The 25,237-nt window shown below is 38.6% G+C and overlaps 1 protein-coding gene across 6 annotated transcripts in view; it reads left to right on the plus strand.

Annotated features, from left to right (window-relative positions):
- The first annotated feature begins 1,163 nt into the window (after positions 1 to 1,163).
- The window catches only part of MTHFD1L (methylenetetrahydrofolate dehydrogenase (NADP+ dependent) 1 like), a 249,431-nt gene continuing 225,357 nt past the window's right edge, over positions 1,164 to 25,237 (plus strand). For 5 of the 6 annotated variants that reach the window (XM_077813207.1, XM_077813210.1, XM_077813209.1 and 2 more), the window contains exons 1-7: positions 1,164 to 1,403; positions 3,099 to 3,183; positions 4,524 to 4,574; positions 4,659 to 4,712; positions 10,591 to 10,715; positions 11,739 to 11,839; positions 13,258 to 13,397. In XM_077813207.1, the coding sequence (XP_077669333.1) occupies positions 1,216 to 1,403; positions 3,099 to 3,183; positions 4,524 to 4,574; positions 4,659 to 4,712; positions 10,591 to 10,715; positions 11,739 to 11,839; positions 13,258 to 13,397 (744 nt within the window). In that variant the 5' untranslated portion in view covers positions 1,164 to 1,215. The remainder of the gene's footprint in view (positions 1,404 to 3,098; positions 3,184 to 4,523; positions 4,575 to 4,658; positions 4,713 to 10,590; positions 10,716 to 11,738; positions 11,840 to 13,257; positions 13,398 to 25,237) is intronic. The other variant, XM_077813208.1, reaches the window with a different exon arrangement.

Genomic DNA, 25,237 nt, shown 5'->3' on the forward strand with positions numbered 1-25,237 from the left:
TGCTCAGCCTAAAGTTGATTCTGCATTCAGGTCTCTTGTGCCCCATAGTTTTCATATCAGTGTTATTTGCTATACTGCAAGACATCTCTGACTGACAAGTCCTAGGTTGTGTACCATTTAAACTAAAGTGGATCAGCAGACTCCAGGATAGTTCTTGGCCTCTTGGCTGTTCTGAAGAATGAGACCATAGGACAAAGTGTCAGCCTGATCTTTATCAAACTGTGGCCTATTGACTAGATAGTGGTGGGGTAATACCATGACAGCCAGACATCATGATGCAGGGGTGGGTGGGTGGACAAACATAAAATATTTCTAGTTTTGTCTGAATGCACCTGAGCATTGGAGGTTGTTTGCTTACATTATACATTTATTTATAGCCGGTAGCAACATTTAGTTTTCATTACAAATGTGACCTTTGGTGAACGTAGGCTATTAATATTATATTACACAGAGGTAAATGTGACTTTGACTAGTCTGAGTAAGGTTGTTGTTCCATTGAGACAGGCCCTAAACTGCTTTATGAAACTTTTAATCTTAAAGGAACAATGTCAACTTAAACTGTAGTCATGTGTATTGGGGTGGGGGGGGGGGGAGGGCTTGCAGTGTGCCACCCATTGTAAAGATGGGAAAACTGAGGCATATGGCACTTAAAGCTATGGGGTAAACCTATAGGGAAGAAGCTGGGCTGATACAAGTCCAGGTTTCTAAGCCTGTCCTGGAACATCTGCACTGCATTGTAAACCTGAGTTGAGGGTTGCTGAGCCACAGCGTATTGCTCTGCTGTCCATACTGCACTATACAGCCCCTCTCTGACTCACGGCTGGGGCTTGAGCTTGAGCTGTGCCGTGCTGCACAACACCGGGCTTGGGGCCAAGACTTAGCAGCCCTCTGGGTCCGAGGCCCTGGCTGCCGGCGGCGCACTGCCGACTCCTGCGAGGCTGGAAGGGGGCCCTGGCTTCTCCCTGAGGCCGAGCCCAGCGTTGCAAGGCAGGCTCGACAGCACCAGGGGGCCAAGGCTGCAGGCGGAGCCTGGCCGAGCGGCACGGGAACCCGCTCTGCCTTTGCGGCGGGACTAACGGCCGAGTCGGAGCGCCCCTAGCGGCTCCTGCTTCACCCTCCGCCCGAGCCCGGAGCTGCTGCTGCGCTGTGTCCCTCCCCTTGGCCCTCAGCCGGCTCGGCCCCCTCACGCCGCCCCGCTCCAGCCGCTGCCGCAGCATGAGGTTCTCCGCGCTCTGCCGACTAAGCCGGGGAGCCGCCGCCCCGCTAGCGGGCAGGAAGGGGACCGCGCCGCTGCAAGCCGGCTCACCGGCGACCCGCCGGGGCACGGCCAGCACTTGGGGCCGCTGGGAGAAGCAACAGGCTGGCGGCGGCGGGAGCTGCAGCGCGCGGGGCTCGGTGGCCGGGTAAGCGGAGCCAGCGCAGCCACGTGCCCCGGGGGCCGCGGCTGGGCGGGGAGGTGCCGCGGGGTCTTTTCTGCCCCCCGCTGACAGCCTCGCGGCGGCGGCTGCACAGCTCTTTCCGCTTGGCGCCGGGCCACGGCTTCACGTGGGGGGCCCCGGGCCTGCCTGCGCCCCGCTGCGTCTGATGCAAGAGCTTGGCGGAGTTGGGGCAGAGGCTCCCTCTGGACCCCCAGGCCAAGGCGGGTGCTGCCATCCCCGGCTCCGGGAGGTTCAGCTTTCCTCTCCCTGCCCGCGCCACCTCTTCTGGGGGAGTCACTTCGCAGCATCCCCTGGGCATGACACGCTCCGTGGGCTCCCGTTGCTCCCCTCGCCTCAAGCACAACACTCGTGGGCGCGTAACTTCCTTCTGACAAACCAACGTGCCCTGATATCAGGAAAGGGAAAACTAAGTGAGGGCTCCGCGAGTACAGCTAACTCTGCCACGTTGCACGTACTCCATGGGTTCTGTGTAATAACATAAAGAGTAAAACCAAGTGTTGCTCTCAATGAAGTCAGTTGTGTATTAAATTACAGTATGTATAAAATTATGTATTAAAAATCCACTGTGCATTAACATTATACACCAGAGGCTGTGAATTGATTCCTTTACTATGTTTTAGTAATGCTGTAGGTTAGTAAACGTGAAAGAATTTAAAAGGTACTTCTCTACTTCTGCCCTTTACTACTGTTTACTACTCATATTTCCTTCAGCTTGGAGAATAAGAATCATTGAAGCTTTTGTTTATAGTCAGTTTCACTTTCAGATTCTTGGTGTTGCATTGCTTGTGTTTCAAACCCTGCAAAGAGGTGGGAAATTTCTGCTGCTCTCTGGGGGTTTCAGAGCTTGTTTTTCCCAGCTCAATTTTAAGTTGTATTCCTTAAATGTACCTGTAAAGACTGTAATTTTTGTACCCCTGGACTTCAAAGTTTGTAATGTTTATGTATTTTATTTTCTTCATTACAAGCTTATATATTTTATTTCCTTAACTTTTGAGTGAGTGATTGATTTATTTCCCCATTAATACAGCAGTGAACTGGACAAGGCTCCATTTGTTTCAGTGCTGCTCACAGGCAGCGAATAGCAGCACTGAAACTTAGTCTAATCTTAGCAAGTTCACTTTGTTGCCTCTTGAGGAAGCTAGATAGCCCTAGAGCTACTGGAGCTATCTGCAGTCTCAGGAAGAGATTACTTGTTTGGATCACATTTGAAAATCGTTCCCACCCCCTAGATTTTAGGGATACTAGAAATGAAACAAACTCTGCAGAAAGTGCATATGTCAGTGTTACCCCTCCCCTCTAGCTAATAAAGTATCCTGTTCACTGGTGAGTGGATTTTCCAAGCCTTGTGGAATAATTAGAGGTGCAGAATCTAAAGGACTGGGCATGTCGGAGCAATGGTAAATGCAAGTTAAATAATGAAGTTATTGTGGCTGGATTTGTTACTTCAGTTTTGCTATACTCAGCTGCCAAATGTTACTATACTTATTAATATATACATATTGCTTTGAAAATGAAAACCATTGAACATGTTTAAATATTCAGTAGTTCTGAATTCTGTCACTAAAATAGTATGGAAAATTAATGTCAACAGCTTTCTGGTCATGGTGTAACAGGGAAATGTGTAACAAACGTTGATACTATGTTACTGTTGTGTTGCAGAGAAATCATTCAGAGTTCAAAGAAAGTCCTGGCATCTTTGCAGAAAGGACATCCTACATTTATGCCGACGCTTGCCATTGTACAGGTAAAGTATTTGTTTGTTTATTTAACTAAAGGATTGTTTCTTATTATTTTCATTTTGAAACATTTTAAAAAATTATTTATGTACTATTAGTAGAGTAGCAGAAAAAACTTTAATAGAAGGGCACTTGTACTGATTGGTGTTTCCTAGTTAGCTTCTCATAAGCTGTGGAATGAAATCTAATAATAGATTGGGTTGGGGATTGGTCCTGCTTTGAGCAGGGGGTTGGACTAGATGACTACTTGAGGTCCCTTCCAACCCTGATATTCTATGATTCTACGAATAAATGCTATATACGTACAAAGTATTATTGACAACTTTTAAAAGAAGCAACAAGTTCTACTATTTGAGAATTTCATGAGTGATCAACAGCTGGCTTTATTGCCAAGTCTTAAAGAACTGCTGTCTTAGAAATATACATTCTTAGTGCTGTATAGTTGGTTTCCACAGAAAGTCATGGGATAACTCTCTTTAGGTTCCGTATGAAACCAATTTCCATTGTCAGAATTGGTGTCTAAGGCATCCAGACTGGGAAGATGTGTAATAATCCATTCTACTGAGTTGTTAAAATGAAAAATTACTAGACAGCTAGAAGGATAGTGATGGGATGCAGGTCCTTTTACTTCTAAGTCATTGGTTCAAAACTGTCCCAGATCAATAGTCGCTAAAAACAATTGCCATAAGATAAATTTCTGTTGGGGTCTGTGAAAAGAGTTGGTGACTTTAGTCCAGTTCCCAGTAGATAGTGGCTCACATCACATACAATAGAGGTGGAAAAGACTTGAGTTGGGGCATATTTGGGGGGCAGTGTAGAGAATGCTTTTATTGCCCATTGACTGTACTTTACCTGTTATAGGGATTCAAAAATGACTTCACTTTCAAGTATTGTTGGACTGGTGCCTTTTCTAAAAACTAAACAAATTTGCTTAAAGTAGGGAAAACATCCAGCTCTTATCTTTAAGATATGTATTTCAACATACCAAGCCAAGATAAATATTCCAAGCTGGCTTTCTGTCAGATTCCTATAGACTGGGCAGCTTTAACCTCCTTTCACTACTGGGGTTTTTATAGTGGGGTTGCTGAGAGCCATTGAACCAAACTGTGAACCCTGTATATGATGGAAACTGCTTCAAGCCAGGGGGTGCAGCAATATACCTAGTTCCAGCATCTTGAAAAGAGAGAAATGTTTGCGCTGCACCTTCGTTCTGTAGATCTGTGGATCAGAGTGCACACAATTTTTCTTAAAATATAATCCTATATAATCATAAAATTCTCTTTGGTTCCAAATTCTGTCCTTAGATTACTTACATTCTGCCTTTCTTTTTTTTTTTGGTCCCCTTAAGGCAAGTGATGAAGATTTGGTGCAAGAAATAAACCAGAACTTTGCCAAAGAGGTGAGTATTAGGAGATGTGGTTGATTTTAATTGTGAGCCCTCTGACTGTTGTAGTAACTTAAAATATTTGTTTTCTCTTGGCAGATTGGTCTGCACGTTATTCACATTTGCCTCCCTCAGGGTAGCAGTGAAGATGAGGTAACTGTAGCACTTCGTTGGAATCTTTTTCTTTACACTTGAATCATAACACCAAATGGAAACGTTTAAAATTTATATTTATGGCATTCATCACCATTGAATCCTCTGAGCACTTTCCAGACATTACATAAACGTATACTCTTAGCACTCCTGTGTAGGTAGGCAAATATTATACCCATTTTTACCTATATATAGGAAGGGTCAGAGCAGAAAACAGAACTTGGATCTCCTTGTTCTCAGTTTAGTGCCTTAACCGTAAGAACAGAGTGCATCATGGGTATAATCTTGCAAATACTCCACGTGTGGAACTTCTGTTGAAGTCAGTGGAAATTCTACATAAAGAGAGTTTTCACAGTTGGGACCCTAACTTGATATCTTGTCTAATGCAGTTTCTTTTCCCTCCATGCTCTCCAGAATACACATACTCCTTCACTGTATTAGATCAGGTTTTAGCCAGAGAAACTTGTAAACTGAATATATTATTTCTAGAATTATTTTAAATATGTTTGTAACTGGCTGTTTACATCACTGCCAGAGGTAATGTTAAAAATAGTAGTAATAAATTCCTTCATTTGGTAATAGTAACATAGAGGTGACCAAATTCTCACTTTGGTTGCACAGTTATGTCAGAGGCACTGAACTAATGTAACCGAGGTCAGGATTTGGGCCTGTATGTATTAAATACAGAAACCTCTTATTAACATTATAAAAGGGCCAAATGAATTTAAAAATAAAAAGGGATTTCAGAGTTAAGGCTATCACCCTTTCCTCTCCTCATCTCATCTCATCGTGCTTGGGAAGTTTAGGGTATACAGTTGATAATACATTCATCCAGACCCTTCATACTTTCTAAATAATGACCGGGTTGCAAAGCACAACAGAAACGTAGATTTCATATACTGTGTTTCATGGATTTTATTAATAGAATTTTACTATATTTTACTTTAGTAAAGTCTTAAAAATAATTTCCAAATGTGCTTTCTATAACAACTAGCTCTTACATACACGGATCCTTCCTGATACAGATTTTTCTGTCTCGACCTTGTGGTTGTTATGGATCCTTACTTTAATATTTTTGGTAAGCCGCTTTTATAAATAATGCATTGAATCTGTTACCCATTTAAGAAAACCAGACCTTTCAAACAACAATCAAGATACGGTTTGCTGTGTTCATAATGAATGGGAACCTCATCTGTTGAGTAACACAACCCAGAAGCAGGTAGAAGTTTGTGGATATGAAATCATAGCCTCTGCCATTGTGAACCATGGAGGTAAACAGCTTTGAGTAGGAATTCTGTGAACCATGGAGGTAAATAGCAGTAGCAGCTGTCTCTCTTTCAGCTGTTAATTTGCACAGAATCAGGTTATTTTAAAACTCTAGATGTGGATTTGTCTTATTCCAGGCAGGTGTATTTTTAAAGATGGTACTTTAGCGCTTGTGTATTCTCTTTCTGTTTGCTTCTCTATTATGGTTTTGTTTTGCTTGTATATGGCCTGATATTTTAGCAATAGCCCCAAATGTAAAAAAAAAAAATGCTTAACTTCGTTTATCTTCTGAATTATGTATTTTAATAGAAAATAGGGTGTGTGTTCTGTTTTCAGGTGGGCTTGTTATTACAACTCACTGAAGAGAATTTTGTTATACGTTGTGAAAAGGTTTTTTTAAAACACTATAGGGACCCCATAACCATAATACAGGCTGTCATGTTTACAGGGATAACTGTACCTCTGTCCCCTTTTCTGATCTCTCTGAGAGCCCCCTCAGGTAATAGGCCTCCTGCCGTCACCTGCCCAGGGGTGGAATCCTACATTTCTCCCACTATAGGACTGAGTCCTAATACAGCCCCCCATGTACTAACCATGATTACTCAGCAGGCCCAACTAAGTTTAGCACCTACAAGTCTTCCTTTTGAGAACTGTGACCAAACAGCTTCCTCACACCAAAATACTGTTTAATCGTATCAGGAGCAGAGCATAACATAAAAGGAAAAAAGATTTTACACAACAGAAGGCCTACAACGTGTCTGTCTTACCCTAGGGCTCTACCTCTGGGGTAGAAGATCAGGCAGGTTTTGCTTTTTCAGATCCTCCAGCAGACTCTGCATCAGTCTGTCATGGGTGTTGTAACTATGGCTGGAGCCTGGAAATAGCATCTTCCCAGCTAAAAGCTCAGGCATTGTCTCCCAATGATTCCTGTCACATTTACTGGGAAGTTGCTGATTGGGAGCCATTGTGTTGTCTTCTGGCTAGTTTCTTAACAGCTCTACTAATCCAACATGTGCAAACAGTAAACATTCCAGTAACCCAGTGTAGCCATACTATCCCACTAACTGTCTCACTAGCCCCATCACATACAGGATTTGTAAATTATTACAGATCAGCCCCACATCCTTCACACAAGTTTATCTAGTGCCACAGCACTTTCATGCTCCACTTCATATTGTCTTCTGACTGAACCATCAAACTAGAAATAGGAAAATGTGTGTTTCTCTTCCTGGGTCAGCTGTAGATGTCCTGGATAACCTTGAGAAAGGCACTTCGTCTCTCTGCCTCATTTTCCCATCTGTGAAATGGGGATAATATAGTCTTGACTCACAGAAATGCTGAGAGGCTTATCGGATTATGGACTTTGAGAGTTTGAAGTATACTTAAAAAGTACAAAGTACAAGTAAAAAGATTAGAAGTATAGGATAGTCATATGGAATGGTATTAAGCATGTCAAAATGATCAAGTGTTAATAATTATTAATAAAAGTTAGCACTTGTATAATGCTTTTCTTCATTAGAACTTGCAACTGCTTTAGAAAGACCAGCCAGTATCATTATCTCCATTTCACAGATGGAGAAACTGACTCTGAGAGGTTAAATGACTTGCCTAGTATCACACAGCAGATTCATTGCAGAGTCTGGAAGCAAATGTGGATCTCCTGATTGAGTGAGGGTGAGGTCTGTGAGGACTCTGTGCACTCAAGAGTTTCTTTTACATGTACATACAATTTACATAATTTTTTAAAAGCCAGGTTTTTTTTAAAGCTATTTAAAATTTATTTTCAAGGTAGTCTTCACAAGCTCTTACTTAGTGCTAGCCTCACTTTCCATTATAAATATGAGCTAAAATAAATGTAAAATTACACGACTTTATAGTAAATTTTCTTTGATTCTGTGATGCACAAACATACAGCTTAGCCAGGTAATGAAGAAGTGTGTGCTAGTTAACTTTTTTCAAAAGGAAATTTTGAAATACTGTAATTTGTTTACAGTATAAGTTTTAATTTTTGAAGCCACAGGAAAATGGAATGTATCACAATGGATCAGGTTTGATATAGATGTTTTTATTAGAGATGGATTCAGACACAAAATTCAAATCTGGATTGGGAGTGTTTTTGTCTAAAATATTGTTTCAACCAGATTTAGGTCAGTATCGAAGTTTTATAAACACTTAAAAGGTCTGGAAGTAGTTGGGCCTCTAGTTTTGGTTTGAGGCCCAACTTTGTGCTTCTTGTGCTGTTTAAGGATATGTGGCTGTATCACTTGTCTGTTATTTGGCCAGTTTAGATTATCAAGTCAAACACTTCGTAATAAGGGAAGATAAAACCTTTTTTCTGAGTGTCATTTTGTTACATCAAAATCACCTCCTGCACTAGATATCATTGTACGTATTCCTATATACAGAGGTTATCTTTTGTGAAGAACAACATTTGCACCAGCTGAGCACAAAAACGTTCAATTTGTTGTTAAATCAAACTTTACATTCAGTCATTTTAATTCTTCTGGAAATGTGTTTCCCTTTTAAAATACCTATTTTTTCTTTTGTTCCTAGTTTATCATGTCTTCACCCTACCCATATTTAAAAACCAAACACACAGAGTTCCAAAAACAAGTGTTTAAATTTATTTTGGTGGTCTTATCAAAAACTAATTTGTTTTTTAAAAATAGTTTTGAAGGCTATACTTCATTAAAGTATATTAGGATCTTGATATTTTGAAAAACATGAGTTTATAAACAAAACCCTCTTGTGATCATTTAAGTGCTCTTTTATTGTAACAAATTTCATATTCTTCTTTAGATGGTTTCTGTCCAAAACCACGTTTGTATAAACTTTGACTTCTGAATGTGTTCTTTGGAACCGTTATAGTGTCTAGCTTTTGCTAAGATTCTACACAGTAAGAGACCAAATCCTCTCAATATTCAGGGTTTCAGTACATGGAAGAACGTTGCACCACAATGAGTGTTATGTGAAATGTAAATGAAATGCTGACATTATAAAATGCTACAAAGGAAACCTAGTGGTTTAATTCATAATATATTAGGTTAAAAGGAAAAACAGAAGATTTAAGCAAGAGCAAACAAGCTTTCCCCTTTTTATAATTTAAAATAGAAAATAAATTGCATGGGAAGGTGGGGAAGGAGGTTAAAGATGGCCACCAACCAATCATAGAAGTGTATTGGATTCCCCCTTAATTATGATTGTATGGGCCTGCATCATGCAGATAGATATCAATATAAAAACTAATTTCTTACCCTCTGTTATTTCTAGGTCCTACAGACTTCTCTGACCAGTTTGATATAGTCATTCAAGAATGCAAAAGCCTAGGTTATTATTATGAAAACTCTCGTTTCATTGACAGGGCCTAGGGGTGTGTGTGTCTTGGTCTTTTGTCCGTGACATAGTTTTCAAAACTTATAATATTTTTTTAAACATGCCATAGACAAGAATATCATGATTTACTGGGGCTATCTGAATAAAAATGTGACATCCCACAATGATAAATTCTAGGACATCTGCAGCAAAGCCCAAAACAATCAGTGGGCCTACGAAGAAGACTGGTGTAGGGGAAGAGTTAGTTAACATGAAATGGTACACAGAATATCTTTTCCCTGCTCCATTTTGACCTAAGTGTAGAAGGGAGCAAGATGGGAGATTGCAGGTGGGTTGTGACAGCTAGGAAGATTGCAGGATAAAGATTTTGGTGATAGAGAGTAATGAATGAATTTTAGAGGTGTCAGAGAGCAAGAACTGACAGGATTTGATGGTTGTGTGGATGGAAGAGGATGAGAGCAATGAGTTAGAGGACATGGGGCTGTGGCTTTTCAGACTTATGAGGCTAGTGGTACCTTGATTTGAGCTGAGTGTCTCCTTTGAGGTTCTTAGAATTCCTGACAAGTGGTCATGATCCTGTGAATTTTTGTTGTATCAGGTAATGGTTTCACAACTGCTATTTTTTATTTTTACTACCTCCAAAAGTTTAGTAGGTGCTATTTAGAACAAATAAGAGTGTTCCCTGTCACAGAGTTTACAATCTCTATTTTGGATGTGTTATAGGAAATGAGAGTGATAAACAAATGGGGAGGTAGAGTTATGGGGAAATGGAAGGTAGGACAAGGGTCACAACAAAATCACACAGTTAAACAGTTTTAGCCATGTAAACATCTTGATGGTTCTGAATTGTAGTTAGTTTTGGTTTTGGTTTTAATATGGCTAATGGAAATCGTTTTTGCAGGGTCTTATTCTGTGTCCTTGCCCTTTAAATATCATAACTAAGCTCTCTTCCCTTTTCCTTCATAATGGAACAGGTCTCTTTACATACACTTATCTGTTGACCATCATTTCAGCAATGTTGGGGACAAATTCCCTCAGTTATACCCCTACAACTCCATATGTGGGGATAACTGTTAATGTACTTAGTACTCACTAAGCCTTGTGTGTATACTCCACAGATTCGCTGCATGCTTCTCTTTCTGCTAAAGCGTGAGAGAAATAGCCAGATGACAAATGCCATGTGTTATAAGCATTATTTAAAGCTACAACCCATTTTTATTTCATAATGTTCTACTTTTGACTTTATCCTGTCTTCTAAAGCATTTTATTAACTTCCTAGATTGTTGGTGAAATCTTGAGACTCAATGAAGATCCTACGGTTCACGGCGTTGCCCTTCACCTCTCTGAAAATGCATACAGCACCAAAATATTAAATGCAGTAAAACCAGAGAAGGATGTGGATGGGTAAGCTAAGTAGTAAGAGGTAGCCAGAGCAGATACAAGTTTTATGGCTCTAAAAATCTATTTTCCCCATTGCTTTTCACGAATGGACTCCTCAGTCACTGCATTTAACTGTGTCATTAAATGTGGACAAAAGATTATAAAATCAAGCACACGGTGTCTGCTTAAGTCATTTTGATGGCATTGTGCTTTAATCTTTGCTAACTGTAAGCCTGAGAAGTAGTGTACTTAAAGGCAACAAAAACCATGTCTCAGTTTTATTCTCTTCATTCAGTGTTAAGGTAGTCCAGTCCTGCGTGGTTATCATTTTTATTAATTTAATTGACAGCATTTTTAAAGAAAGCTCCAAGGTGAGGGTTTTTGCTGAACCTCTAAAGGGGGCATGGGTCTAAGGTAGTTTTAAGACAGGTTTTCACCCTCTCAGTCTATCCTGAACCGCTCCAAGGGCTGGAAAGGCCCTGGCATAACTTAAACAGTCCTAGGGTCCTGTCTAAATTACAGCAACTACCCTGGGCGGCCATACCATTTTGTTCCTTTTGTCTCCTCCTCTCACTCTTGCCTTTTCTCACATGCTCCAGTCTTCTGGAATAACATTCCTTCCTATGCATCAGATATCCTGAGTACTTCCAAACATCTTTAAACCCTCCACTGCTTTTATGTAACTTTCCGTCCACCCCTGACAGATGCTCCTGTATCCGTTTTTCCTCCCCTCTTTGTTTCCCTCTTATTCTACTTGAACATGTGACAAATTGTCTTGCGCTCATTTTATTTCTGATAGCCCTTGTTCCCCTTCTTTTATCTATCTTGATGGTTCTATGTTTGTTTGAAATCTAAACTCTTGGGAGTAGTGCTAGATATAGCAGTTTAGAGATTAAAAAAATCTAGTAACCATATACTATTGCTAGTTCTATGAGCCTTGCAGTCTGAATTTTAACACATAGGATGTAACCCATAGGGCAAACTCTAATTAAAATACATCTCTCACACACGTTCTGTTCTATACGTTTCCATGTTTTTCCTTGATAGAGTATCAGATGTAAACCTGGGACGGTTGGTGCGTGGAGATACTTACAACTGTTCAGTTTCTCCCACTGCCAGCGCTGTGATGGAGCTTCTTGAAAAAATAGGTAAGACAGTCTTGCGCAATTCTATTTCTAATATTGCCAAGTACAAGATTTTGTTTTCTGGTTGATTTGTGAGATTCCTGTATAAGATCCTTGGTAGTGAAATCTTCCCCTATTTTTTTTTTTTTTTCTTTCAGTTTTTGTCATACATTAGTCTTGTTCTGTATTTCTTCATCCTTTTTTCTGATATGCACAAACTAAACATGTAAACTCAATGTAAATCCACTGTAGTGGTTTTGCCACCTGAAAAACCATGGTAACAAGTTAAAATAAATAAAGCCTACAAACACCCATTTGATTTGGTTTTTGTTTTCTTTTATAAAATATATGAAAGTAAAATGAAGACTGTGGTCCCAGTGACCCTCACAGCTCTATGGGAACACATACATTTTATAGACATAGAGATAAACTGTAAAGCAAAACTTTATTCGTTTTGTTTTGCTTTTTATTGCTTTTTTACTATTTTACTATGTACAGACACAGCCTCAGTTTTTCTTGCTTAATTTTACATTTGAAATAACAGCTCCTTGCTTCCTTCTTTTGATGGAGAATCTCAGAAAGATCTGAATTCAGAACTGCAGATCTGTTTCTAGGAGTAGTACCATGGCCTTTGTCTATAGACTCACGTTTTATTGGCTTGGATGCTTCTATAGGCAAACTATTTTATAAGGTCTCCAGAAATACCTGAAACTTTTATGAAAACAGAATTAACACAGATTTTACCTAGGAGATCAGAGATGAATTTTGGATAACACAAAAATTTGGATAAATCAAAAATTTCCTGTAGATTATTAATGAATGGCTCTTTTGTTTTGGATGACGTATATTTGGTAACATTGAAATTGCAGATGACTTTACCTGTAAACCCCAAATCTTTTTTTTTTTTTTGACATCTTTTATCAAGGCTTAAATCAATCATTCAAAAGCAGACTCTTATCCCATTGCGCTTCTGAATTTTGGAAGCAACTGTCCTTTAAAAGTAGTTGAATTTTAAATAAAATGGTGAAGTACCTGGTTACAACTGGATAAATTAAAGGATTATATGCAGACAAACCCAGACAAGTGACAATCTTACCCTGATTAGTGTGAATGTTCAGTACATATTGCTGAATTAAATGGAATGACAGTCTTACCCTGATTAGTGTGAATGTTCAGTACATATTGCTGAATTAAATGGAATCTGGGTTTGTGTTAGTTCTTCCAGAGACAAGCGTATGGCATTTTCAACATCGCAATGATCAGAAATTTACTAGCATATGGAGCCCTTTTATAGCGCTTCTTGTCATTAAAAACCTTGTCTCTTAGTAAGGCAAATGGCAGAAAGTCCGCTTACATGGACATCTGTGCTCCAATGAAGTTTAGTAGTGAATGTCTTTTACTACAATAGACAGCTTAACTGACTGATGGCTTTTCTTGTCAAGCAGTTAAAACCATAGATGGAAAGAAGGTGTTACTAGTGGGAACTTGTGGGCCTCTGGAAGCCTCTTTGCAGTGCCTGCTTCAGAGAAAAGGTGCCATGACTATGAGCTGCCAGTGGAAAACACAGCAACTTCAGAGCAAGGTAAATATTTTCTTATGTCAAATCATAAGAAGCCACTCAGCAACTCTCCAGTCTTTTTAACATTTTCTAACATTGTAGGATGATTCTGACAATTTACAAAAGGAAGTAAATAATTTAAGAAGGCTTGAGTTCATTCAAAACTTTAAGAGAGACCCTCTACCACTAGTAGTGGCAGGGAATATTTTAACTAGTGCAAATTGTTACAATTTATGAGATTTTTATGCTTCAGCATAGGTTTGGGGAGGGAGGATATTTAATGGTATAATTTCACTGATACAGTGATAGCAACCTATCAGAAAACATTTTAGTGAACTAACAACTCAAGAATAACTTCAGAATTGTGTGACTGACTTTTGCCCCTTTTTAACTGAAAGTGGTGAAGCTCTTTTAAAAAGCAATCTCATAATTGGATGAGATGAAGAAAAATGTGTTGTAAGCCTATGTATACTGTTTTATGTGGTATCTAAAGGGTTGCTCTTACATGTCATTCTCATCCTCCCACAAATTTTTAAATCTCCAGTTCCTTTTGATAATTAATAATGAGGAAAACATCAGTTTGCATATCCTTTAACCTCAGATTTCTCTCAGAATTTGACTTTACTTCCTGATTGAAGGAAGGGTTGGAGGAGGGGCCTGATGATGATGATTGGGGGTGGAAGCAGAGGAGATAGTAGCTGAAGGAAGCTGGCTGTATAATAAACTTCTAGAGGAGATGCCTTAAAACTGTCCCAAGCAGAGCTATTTATAACCCAAAAAGAGAGAAGAGCCAGTCCATGAAGTTCAGTAGGGACCTCTCTGTCAATCTGTTTTTTGTGGAAGGTGCTTCAGTACTACAGTATTGGGTGGCAGTACAAATCTCAAGCTATATAACTCATGAGAAGGCTCGTTGTTCCATTGCCCGGACCATTTCAGCACTCAGATAATTTTCCTTCCCCTGCTCGCTCAAAAGCTGTAGCTCAGTGAGACGTTAAGATCCCTGCTTCAGAATATTATGTATAGAACCACTTGTGAACTTTTTTAGATTTCAAGCTGTACACTGGTGTTCACACAAGTGTATGTTCTCTCACACAATTTAAAGCAAGTTTTATACATTTGTGTGCTTCAATCAACCCTTTTCCTCAGTGCTAGAAAGAGACACCTGCTTCTCGCTGCCATAGCAATAGGACCTCTTGCATGAGGGTACTGTTACATAATTTATGACCTAAAGAAATTCACAAGTGCTTCCCTTGTTAGGACAGAGAGGAGCAGAACTCTTTCCAGCACTGAGGGACAATGGAAAAAGGTTGATTGAAGTCTGAGCATGCAGGATTTGTTATGAAACGTTCCTTTGAAGTTTGTACGTGTTTTTAATTTTTTTACGCAACGGTTAGCAAAGGGACAGTCCTAGGGTCTCTAGGTTCTACTGTATTACAAATAATAATAAGCGCTAGAGAAAAGTGTATGTTATTCCACTCCCTTGTATCTAGTTCTTACATGTACTGGGCAATTTACAGTGAATAAATCTAATCTGATGTTCCATAGAGAATACCACAAGGTGGCAGCCAATTCAAAATTTTAATGTAGAATATTTGTTTTGGATTCAAGGCTAGAATGAAAGAAGGGAAATATACTTTGAATTGAAGTTGAACAGGTGTGGTGTTTAAAAAATTTTTTCTTTGGCAAATCAGTGTTTTTGCAGCTGATTATATCATTATTTGGGCCATCTTACTTTTATGGTTTAAATGATGGACAACATTTTAAAAAGTATACACTTCTTTCATCTGTGAAAAGACGTTTCCATAGTTTTAATTTAAATCTAGTTTTTTAATTTCATTCTTTAATCATGTCTGTCTGTTTCTGTGTTTTATGACCATGTACTGCAAGGGTAACTAGAAGAGAAGGATGTGTTTTACTCATGTGGAGGGGTCCTTACTAATTATAGTAAGGGCTTGTCTACACTACAAAATTAGCTCGACTTACAGCCACCGGAGTAATTACATCTGTTGGCTGTTGGAGTCCATAATACTTCCTTGTGCCAATTGTGTGTCCTCACAGTGAGTGCTTGCACCAATTGAAGTGGGGCATTGTGAGGCACTGACAGCTGGAGTATGGGGTACTGACAGCCACTTGGGGCTCACAGCTGAAGCTCCTCCGCCCTGGGGCTGCCAGTTGGAGTGGGTTGGGGCTCAGTTTCACAACAGGGAGCCTATTAGTTGTGAAATTGACAAGAATGTCAATTTCACAGCTGCTATTATTTACTATTTGGTCTCTGGCTCTGGCTGTCAGCCCATAACCATGCTCAGCTTTCTGGCATTTCCTGTGACTTACCTGTCCTAGCAGATCACTGTTAGGAAGCAGAATTCAAGGCCCAGGCAGGATGAGGTTTGAGGTTTTACATGCCAGTCTTCTCCTGTACATTTTAACTTTTGTCTCCAAAGGAGTTTACAGTTTGTCTGGAGGTCTAATCAGTGGAGCTCTGAGTAAACTTGCCTTTGCCTACCTCAACTGCAAGCCTGGACTACCATAGCACCTGAGCAGTAACCCTCCCAGTTCTAATAAACTTAGTCATGTTGTTGTGTAAGCTTGTGGCTTATAGATTGTTACTCTAACCTATTGTGTATCCAGAGGTCTTCACCTTTGTCATGTCCCAAGAGAGCCCAGGGATCAGGAGCTAAACAGAAGGTTTCTTGCTTGCCATCATCGAGCGTTGATGGTCCCATATTTATAGTGTCACATTACAAGAACTATGGTTATATTTGAGGATGTGGACTTGTTAGTTCCTGTTTTCCCTTGCATGTTGAAAGGCCTGACATATGTTTTGTGAAAATTTGGTAAAATGCATTTTGCTTATTGATGAGGGTTCTACCCCTGCCCCTCCAGTTAATATTCATTAAAGTTAACAGAGAGAAAAGCAAAACATTAAATAATGCAATCATACTTGGAATTTCCTGACTTCTGTACATATATACTTATATTTGAATATATTATTGTGGGCATTTAACAGAGGTTTGCAGGGGTAGACCAAACAGGTTTGCTTTGTGGTATGTATCATGGCAAGGCAAATTAATTTAAACCATTTTAGTGACAATTGTGATAAGTGTTTATTTTATACATCAGTTTTTCAGACCAAGTTAATATGTCCATTTTCACTGAAGCATGAATCTCAGGTTTACCATTTTTGACATTAATTTTAGCATTAGCTAGGAATTAATCAGACATGTAACTCAAGATGGAGCTCTGCTAGTTTATTATTTAAAAAGGAAGGCGTTCTAATAACTGTTTTCCTCATTCATGTTAATTTGCTATTAGATATTTTAGTCATTGGGGCCTGATCCAAAGCTCAATATTGTGGATTGAAAAATTCCCTTGGATTTTAATGGGCTTTGGATCAGGCCCTGTACCTCCATTGCTTTTGTACTGCCTCTTTATTTCAGACAGTTTTTTTTGCAGGAACATTTTGAAGGAAACTGGGGAATTGGTGTGTACTTTAAGCTGATTAATTAATTTGAGTGAACATTTGTCATTCACTGGGACATTACAGAAATTACATTACACAAATACCTAAATGTTGCCTTCATTACCTTAAACATTACCCCGGAGATTTCTAAAGGAACAAATGGAAGTTAGCTGATTAATTCCCAGCTGAGATTGTCTGCCTCTACATACTAACTTTCATATTGTCCTTCTGATCTTTAGAATTGTTTCCTGCATCCCTGCAAAATAAGCACTCTGGTAAAGTTTACTTTCTAATTGTACAATGAAAGCAGAATGCTCATAAATGACAATAAAGTGCTTGGTTACAAGAATTAACCAGGATACAAAAAGTGCTTGAAACATGCCAACAATTGTGTGTCACATGAAAACTCGTGTTCTAGATACCATGATGATCAGTGCCTTTTAAATAGGCTTCTTAAAATAGAATACATTAGAGGCTGGCGTGGCCCTAAGCTTGGCTTACCAGCTGCATTTGAGATTTATTTATTTTAATTTTTTTGTAAATTAAATCTTTTCCTGCCCCTCTCAGCATACCAGAAGTAAAAGGACAGCTTTAACATTCCCGATTCTTATATCTTAATTTAAAGGTTGTGTAAACCATTCAGCCTTTTATTTTCCTCCTCTTTATTTCCTTTGATTTTGGTGCAGTGAACAGGCAACTACATTTCTGCCTCAGAATTTGTTAGCTTGGCTTTAGCCATTGTAAAAATAATTGTCTTGTCACAGCTGCATTATGACCTGACTCTTAAATACCCCTGGATTTTCAAAGAGTTGTAAATGGACAATTCCAATGTTTCAGAAAAATCTAGTACAATCATGTGCAACTGCTGTGAAGAGATACTATTCTATTTCCATTTACATTGTATGTAAAATGGGATTATTATGAACTAAGAAATATTCAAGCCTTTAGATAAATTAAGATAATCTATTATCCTTCTGTTAATACTTACATAGAAAGCTCTTGCAGATACTGACCCTTCAGAGCAGATTTGGCACACGGGGAAGTTTTAATGACATAATTTTAAGAAACAACTAATTTTGTTACTTTAAAAGCCAATAATCTGTTCCACTGTTCACAAATGATAAAAGGGAAAATGTAATGTACTTAATTGCTGTATGATATATTAATTTTCTACCAAGATTAAGTAATCCAGATGGTGGAAAAGTATTGTACCTTCTAATGAAAAATACAGATAATTATTTTGCCAAAACATGAATAATACTTAGCACTCATGAGAAAATTTACTAAGACCATTTCTTCAATTATTTTTTGAATATGACCCATGTTGTGTCTATTTTAAAAGACCTTGCCTTGTGTTCATATTTATTGTAAAGGAGCCTAGGCACACATACACACTCTTATGTAAAAAGAAAAGGAGTACTTGTGGCACCTTAGAGACTAACCAATTTATTTGAGTATAAGCTTTCGTGAGCTACAGCTCACTTCATCGGATGCATACTGTGGAATATTCATCCCATGAAGTGAGCTGTAGCTCACGAAAGCTTATGCTCATATAAATTGGTTAGTCTCTAAGGTGCCACAAGTACTCCTTTTCTTTTTGCGAATACAGACTAACATGGCTGTTACTCTGAAACACTCTTATGTGTCAACATAATAAAAGATGGATAAAACCCATCTGAACTCTAGTTCACATTTTCAACCAAATCTAGGTTTTATTTAAGTTTTGATTTGGGTGCCTCCTTCCCTCTCTTTGGCTCAAAGCAGGCCTGTTATCTTTGCTGAAACTCATCCTGGAGTTTCAGCCTATTTAGCTGTCTTTGTTGAGCCAGCTGTGGACTGTCCTTTCAAATCTCAGGAGAACCAGGATTTGTGGGCTGGGTGGGACTGTATGGTGTCTGACCCAGGCAAGCGTAAAAGAGCATAGACATAAATGGAACAGTTGTCTAGAGTACAGCAGAAAAAAAAGATTATATGGGAATTTCTACTGATAATACTTTGTTAGATTACTGTTCTACTGTGTATGTGTTTTCAAGACCTTGCAATTCTTACAGAGTCATTGCTGTTTCTTGCATCTTAAATTTAATCAGGCATTCTAAAAGCCAAAGAGTAAGGATAGCAGAAGCTAGAAGGGATAAATGTAATGATCTGAGTTCTAGTCCCTTGCTCCGCACGCTGGTAGAACCTGGAAATACAACATGTAAGCATCTGTGGGATAGGGACCACCTCCCATTAGTCTTCCCCCTGTCCTTTTTTTCTCCCTCTCCCCCCATCCATTGAGCAACACTGACGTGCTCCAGAATGAGCTGAGATCAGGCCATCTGAGCTAGGGCTTGTCAGTGGTGGGAGTTGAGGTTGGAAATTACTGGAAAAATGGTCTCTGCCTGCTTTCTTTTCCAGTGCCACTATCCTGTTCCCCCCCCAGTTAGAGGCTGTATGTTGCCATTATGGATGGAACCAGAATAATAGAAACTGATGCTTGTTTCAGATGTGATGAAGAATATTATGATGACTTTCCTAGGGTCACTGACAAAAAATATCTTAAAAGCTGGGGAGGGGGCCATCGCTGCTGCTAACTAATGCTTAGAACATACTGAGCTGAAGCACTGTATCTGCAGTAAGTGTATTTTGAAGAACTAAACACTTCGTGATAACAGCATTGCCCCCTATCATGGCTTGTTTTTATCCCTTTCTTTTGGTGAAAAATAATGATTTTGTTGTTGTGTTTGAACACTTAATTAGTCAGTTCAGCTGTTACACTTATGCCACAAATCCTAGTGGTGTTAAAGTGGGGACCACTGGTTTTTAATGTTCTCTGAAATCAGTGAAAACTCCTTTCCTCCCTCCAGCAAGCATGTGTTTGTATATCTTTTGTCCCGTCCCCCCCATCAGAACAATTCCATTTGTCAAAAATAACTTGTATTCATTGTGTAGGTGCAACTGGAAGAAGGTAAGGAGAGTATGCCTGGGTGAAAAAAAATGAAAATATACTACCTCAGTGAAGTCCAGATAAAATTTAAAACATTAGACCTGCAATGGCCACAGGGTTTTAAATGATTACTCTTTTTTTCTGTTTAAATCAGTTTTTGTATATTTATTTCCACTGAATGTGGCTGCAAGGAATTCCATATCTGCTTCTCCTTCCCCTCTGCACTTATTAAAACTGAAATAGTCCTAAATCAGGCCTAGAAAACCCATGTCTTCATTATGCCCATTTACATTTCAGTTTAAAAAAAAAAATTATTTTTTGTCTTTGATCATCTGGTTTAAAAATGGCTTTTGTAGAAATCAAGGAAATGAAATATTTATGCAACCCTTGCGGCAAAATAGGTTTTCAATTATCTGGAATATACAATTACTCCATATCATTACCATTAAATGTTTGGCTTGCCCTATCTGTATTGTTACTGTTATTTTAGTCTTTTGTCTTGGGAATGGGTGGTGGTACTTTAATCTGCTTCTACTTAAATCTCATTGGAGAGAGTTGTGTTTTGTTATGAGGTAGGGTTTCAAATTATTTATTTGAACATGTCTTCCCAGTTGAAAAGATTTGCCAGTGAGAATGTAAGATTCTACTTGAGAATCTTTGCCCGTCCTTAAAATATTGCTTATTGTGGTATGGATTATTTCATGTGACATTTGTCATTCTTTCCAATGTGATCTGATAACCGAATGTTATTTTACCCATTTTACAATGTATACTTGGTTATTCCATGACTGCATATTACCGTTTGTCCATATCTTCTCGTTCTTTTGGCTAAAATGAAGTGTGGCATCTGTTTTGCATCTGATGCATCCTCTGTCTGGGGACTATATAATGCACTTGCAGGGGGATAGACTTGATGATTTAATAGATCTTTTCCATCTTGAAAGTCTGATTTATTTCTGATTTAGGAGATTAGCCCTCTGTATGCCTCTCTGAGCTTTTTTTGAGTGATTTATAAGCAGTGGAAAAAAATAGGTGAAGGCAAAAAAAAAAATAAAATCATCCTGTGTGAAATGAAACTGAAATGGCCTGATGGGGTTTGTGCAAACCTCTGTAACTCTTCTTGGTCAATCCATCAGACAAGTTTATAGGAAACGAGTTTTTAAAAAAAACAAACAAAAAAACCCTGTTGTTGTAGTGCTGACAAAGACTATGGCTATAGAATATTTTTTACGCTTCAGCTGTTGGTTTTCTTTTATGAATTTGTTTTAAAACCCTTGCAAGGAAAAAAAGTATTTGTTGTCCTTTCTCTTAGTGTAATTGAACTTATAATATGTGGTTTTTCTTCCATTTTCTTTCTTTTAAAAGTGGGGGAAAGGAAATTAGCAGGGGAGGTTTATGCAGAGGTTATAAATCACCTGCTTGAAAGTTGTTGGTTACATATGAGGTAACCTTTTAAAAAAAAAAAAAAAAAAAAAAAAGGCCAGCTGTTTTTGTGATATATTTACAGATATATACAATTTTGGCCATCCAACCTGCTGTTTGCATTGGCTATAGAAATATTATGTTACTCTTGTTAAGATAGTTATGCGGTGTTATGATCTGTAGTCACGGAGATGAGAACAGTTGGTTAGGTCAATTGTTTTTCAACCTTATAATTGCATATATCAGAATTGATCAAATATATTGGATAAAGGCTCTTTGGAATTATCATTTGTTGAGGGGTCTCAACCATATAGAGGTCTCAACCAATTCAGGCCACAGTGCTACGCACTATACAAATGTACAGTCTTTGTCCCTGCTATATGGCGTATACTAGTTGACACTACGTATCTGAATTATACCTGTATTTGAATTATGCTTGAATTATAACAGTATTAATCTTTGTTTTGATGTGGAAAAGATTGGGTTCCTGTAACTCACAGGACACACTATTTTCTACACCAAAACATAAATTATTTCTTAGGGTGTAAGCACTCACTATCATAGTCTAAAGTACTTCTAATATTTCTACTTAGTAAACTGCTTGTGAAATGAAAAGTCTTTGTAAGTGAAGCTGTAAGTCTTTACAAGCCTCTTGGTGGGTATGTGTCCAAAGAGCCGATCTGCATATAGTGATATGTATAGATCAGTTTGTAGGGATTAAAAAAGTACCAGTATCCAAGAAAGAGCAGATAGTAATACAAGGGCCTGTATGGTACCTCAGTTTTCTTGAACCATTGAGTCCCTAATTTGGTAAACCTGTACCATTCCTTAACTGATCCATGATTACAGGTGCATGATCCAAGATTTAATATGGGAATACAATATTACACAATGCAAACTGAAACTTCTCATTGAAATTCTTATCAACCAAAATGTATCTAAATAACCTCAACAGTTGCTAAGATTATGAAACCAAGCGAAGTAGATATTTAACTTATTGCTAACACTCACATTTTAGCAGCAGGAAGACATTAAATAGCCCAAAAGTATATACTTATTGTCTTTCACTTGCAACGTAGAGCACATATGTCTGTTGTCTGTTCCAATAAGGGAGGGATCACGAGGAGTCTTAGAAGAAGAAGAAGGTGTTTTTCTCAGAATTTTACTGCATATATTATTGAGAAGCAGTTTGAAATACTAAGAAAATGAAACCAAACAATATAAACAAAGTAAAAACCCAGCTCCATTGCACAAGAAATAAGATCAGATTAAATCAACATTGAATTTGACCAATATCTATTCTAGCAGTAGCCAGGTATGAGCCAAGGGTCTCTAATTAGATGAATCTTAATATCCTAGAATGAAGGTCAGGTATGCTGTTGATTAGTGTTTGAGACGAGCACAAGATTCAAATTCATGAAAGCAACTTGCTCTCTCGTCCAAAGCAAGCAGTCATGTTCTAAAGCGTGCATGAAATTTAACTCGCAAGATTGACTTCCAGTGTTGAACAATATCGCACAAAGATTGGGGACCAGATATTAATTTCCTTTCCTTCACAAGAGAGTTCCGTACAAGAATGAATAATTAAAACCAAAACGCAAGAGAGCCTAATAGCGTTGTGTTGGTGCCCTTAATAATTTTTAATTTCTGGTTTTCTTTTATGTCTTGAATAAATAGGCTTATACAAAAAAGTTCTGCAAAACAAACATTAGTTAAGTTTTTTTTTAACATGCTTAAGAAAATACATCAAAACTATTTTTTTAAAAAAATAGAAGTGCATTCTAAATTCAGCTAAGGTAACTGTAAAAGCCAAATCTAAATACAGAGTTCAAAGTTAAGAATAAGGTATTTTCTGCATGTATAACTCTTTGGACTATGATTTTAGCAGCAGTCAAAAAAGCAAACCAAATGTTAGGATGAATAGAATAGAAGATAATACAGAAAATATCATAATGGCTTTGTATAATACAGTGGTTCATCATCATCTGGAATACTGACTACAATACTGATCAACCCATTTCCAAAAAGATATTGCAGAATTAGTGGGGGTTCTGAGGAGAGCAACGAGAATGATTAAAGGGACAGAAAAACTCTCACATGAATAGATAGCAATTGTTCACCCTAGAAAATAGGTGAGTAAGAGGAGACAAGATAAAAATATATAAAATAGTGAATGATACAGGGAAAGTAGGTTGAGTGTTTCTGTTCTCCCTGTTTCACAGTACAAGAACAAGGGGACAGCCAATGAAACTGAAAGGCAGCAAATTCAAACCGAATGAAACAAAATAACTTTTCATACAGTCAGTGATCAGACTGTGGAACTAATTGCCACAGGATGTTGTCGAAGCCAATTAATTTAGGAGGATTCAAAGGATTTGGGCATTTGTATGAATAACAAGACTATTCAGTGTTACAGTAGTTAATGTTAAAAGATTTTAGAAGGGATGTAAAACATTGTACTTCTGGGTTTAAGGCAATAGCTATCTCTCAAGGGCTAGGGTGAGACCATCATTGGGGCAGATTATTCCTCATCTACTGTGAGGTTTTTCATATCTTCCTGTGGAGCTTCTGTTTCTGGCCACTGTCGGAGACAGGATACTGGACTGGAAGAACCACACGTCTGATGCCCTATGGCTGTCTCAATGTTCATCAGGTCTCAATCGAAAAGAAATTATGCTAGGTCAGTAGGTAGATGGGAGACCTCCATGGGAAAATGCAGGGAAGTGTAGGAAATAGTGTTTATCCATTTGATGGAACCCTTAACTGTGTATACCAGTCTTAAATTTAGTAGCTGTGTGTTAACCAAGGCTTGATGCAGGATGAGACATAAAAACTACCTGTACTTATCAAAGAATATATTTCTCAAAAGTGTGGATGTTAACTGGTTCTGTTGACCTGGCCACATTCTGTTTTGCATAAATGTATTTTGCATACTTAAATTCCGTGCTCTTTTAATTAGAGAAATGTATTATTCTTCACTTACTGCCTTTACTGTTTGGTTAGCGGTGTTTTGTGTTTAGAAAATGTGGGTGTAGTTAGTGGTAGGTGAAGTGATTCACATGAATTTAAGTTGCTGAGAGTTTTAGGATTTTACAGGGTGAGAGACAATATATAAATGTAAGAGATTTCCTAATGCCATTTAAAATAATTGTAATATTAGTAATACCAAAAAAAAATTATGGCTGGAATACAATTTACAGTGACACTGGTACATGTGATTTTAACTATGATAGAACAAAACTGAGCTGGAAGCCTTGGGGACACTGATCACTCTAGAAAGGAGGCTGCCTATTGAACGAGTAATGTTCCGTCATAAGGTTGTTTGGCTTGCCTCGCTCTGCCTGCCTGCCTGACACTCCTGCTGGGGAACGGGGTCTGGGGGCTTGCCTCATTCTGCCTGCCTGGCATTCCAGCTGAGGAGTGGGCAAGCCCCCTCACCCCAAGCCCTCTCTCCGGTGGGAGTGCTGGGCAGGTGGAGTGGGGCAAGCCTCCGACCTTGCTATGCCCCTGCCTCAACCAAGCTTCACAATCATCATTGGTGAGTACAATATTAAATTGTTTGTTTATAATTATTTAAAACTCATACTGTATATAATGCCTTTTGTCTGGCAAAAAAAAAATTTCCTGGAACCTAACACAACCCCCGCCCACCCCCCCCCACCGAATTTATTCTTATAGGGAAATTGGATTCGCTTAACATCGTTTCACTTGAAGTAGTGTTTTTCATGAACATAACTACAATGTTAAGCAAGGAGTTACTATATCTGATTTCAGTCTGAATCAACTTGGTATATCCTCCAGTTGTCCTGTTAGTAACTCTCTCACATCTCCCTTGCCTTGCAGCCTTATTCCAGTTCCTGAGGAAAAAAAAGTTCAATCCTTTTTTCCCCCCACCCCCATTCTTTGTGCAGATGATAGAGCTGTTAGATTTCTCCCATTTCCACCAGATCCACCTTCCCCCTTCCTTGCCATTGGATAGTGCCAAAACTGCTGTTCTGATGGAATTTTTAATTGTTATTTCTTGGCAGGAATTTCTTTAATATTGCATCACACCTG

The sequence above is a fragment of the Eretmochelys imbricata genome, chromosome 3, assembly GCF_965152235.1.
Source record: "Eretmochelys imbricata isolate rEreImb1 chromosome 3, rEreImb1.hap1, whole genome shotgun sequence".
NCBI lineage: Eukaryota > Metazoa > Chordata > Testudines > Cheloniidae > Eretmochelys > Eretmochelys imbricata.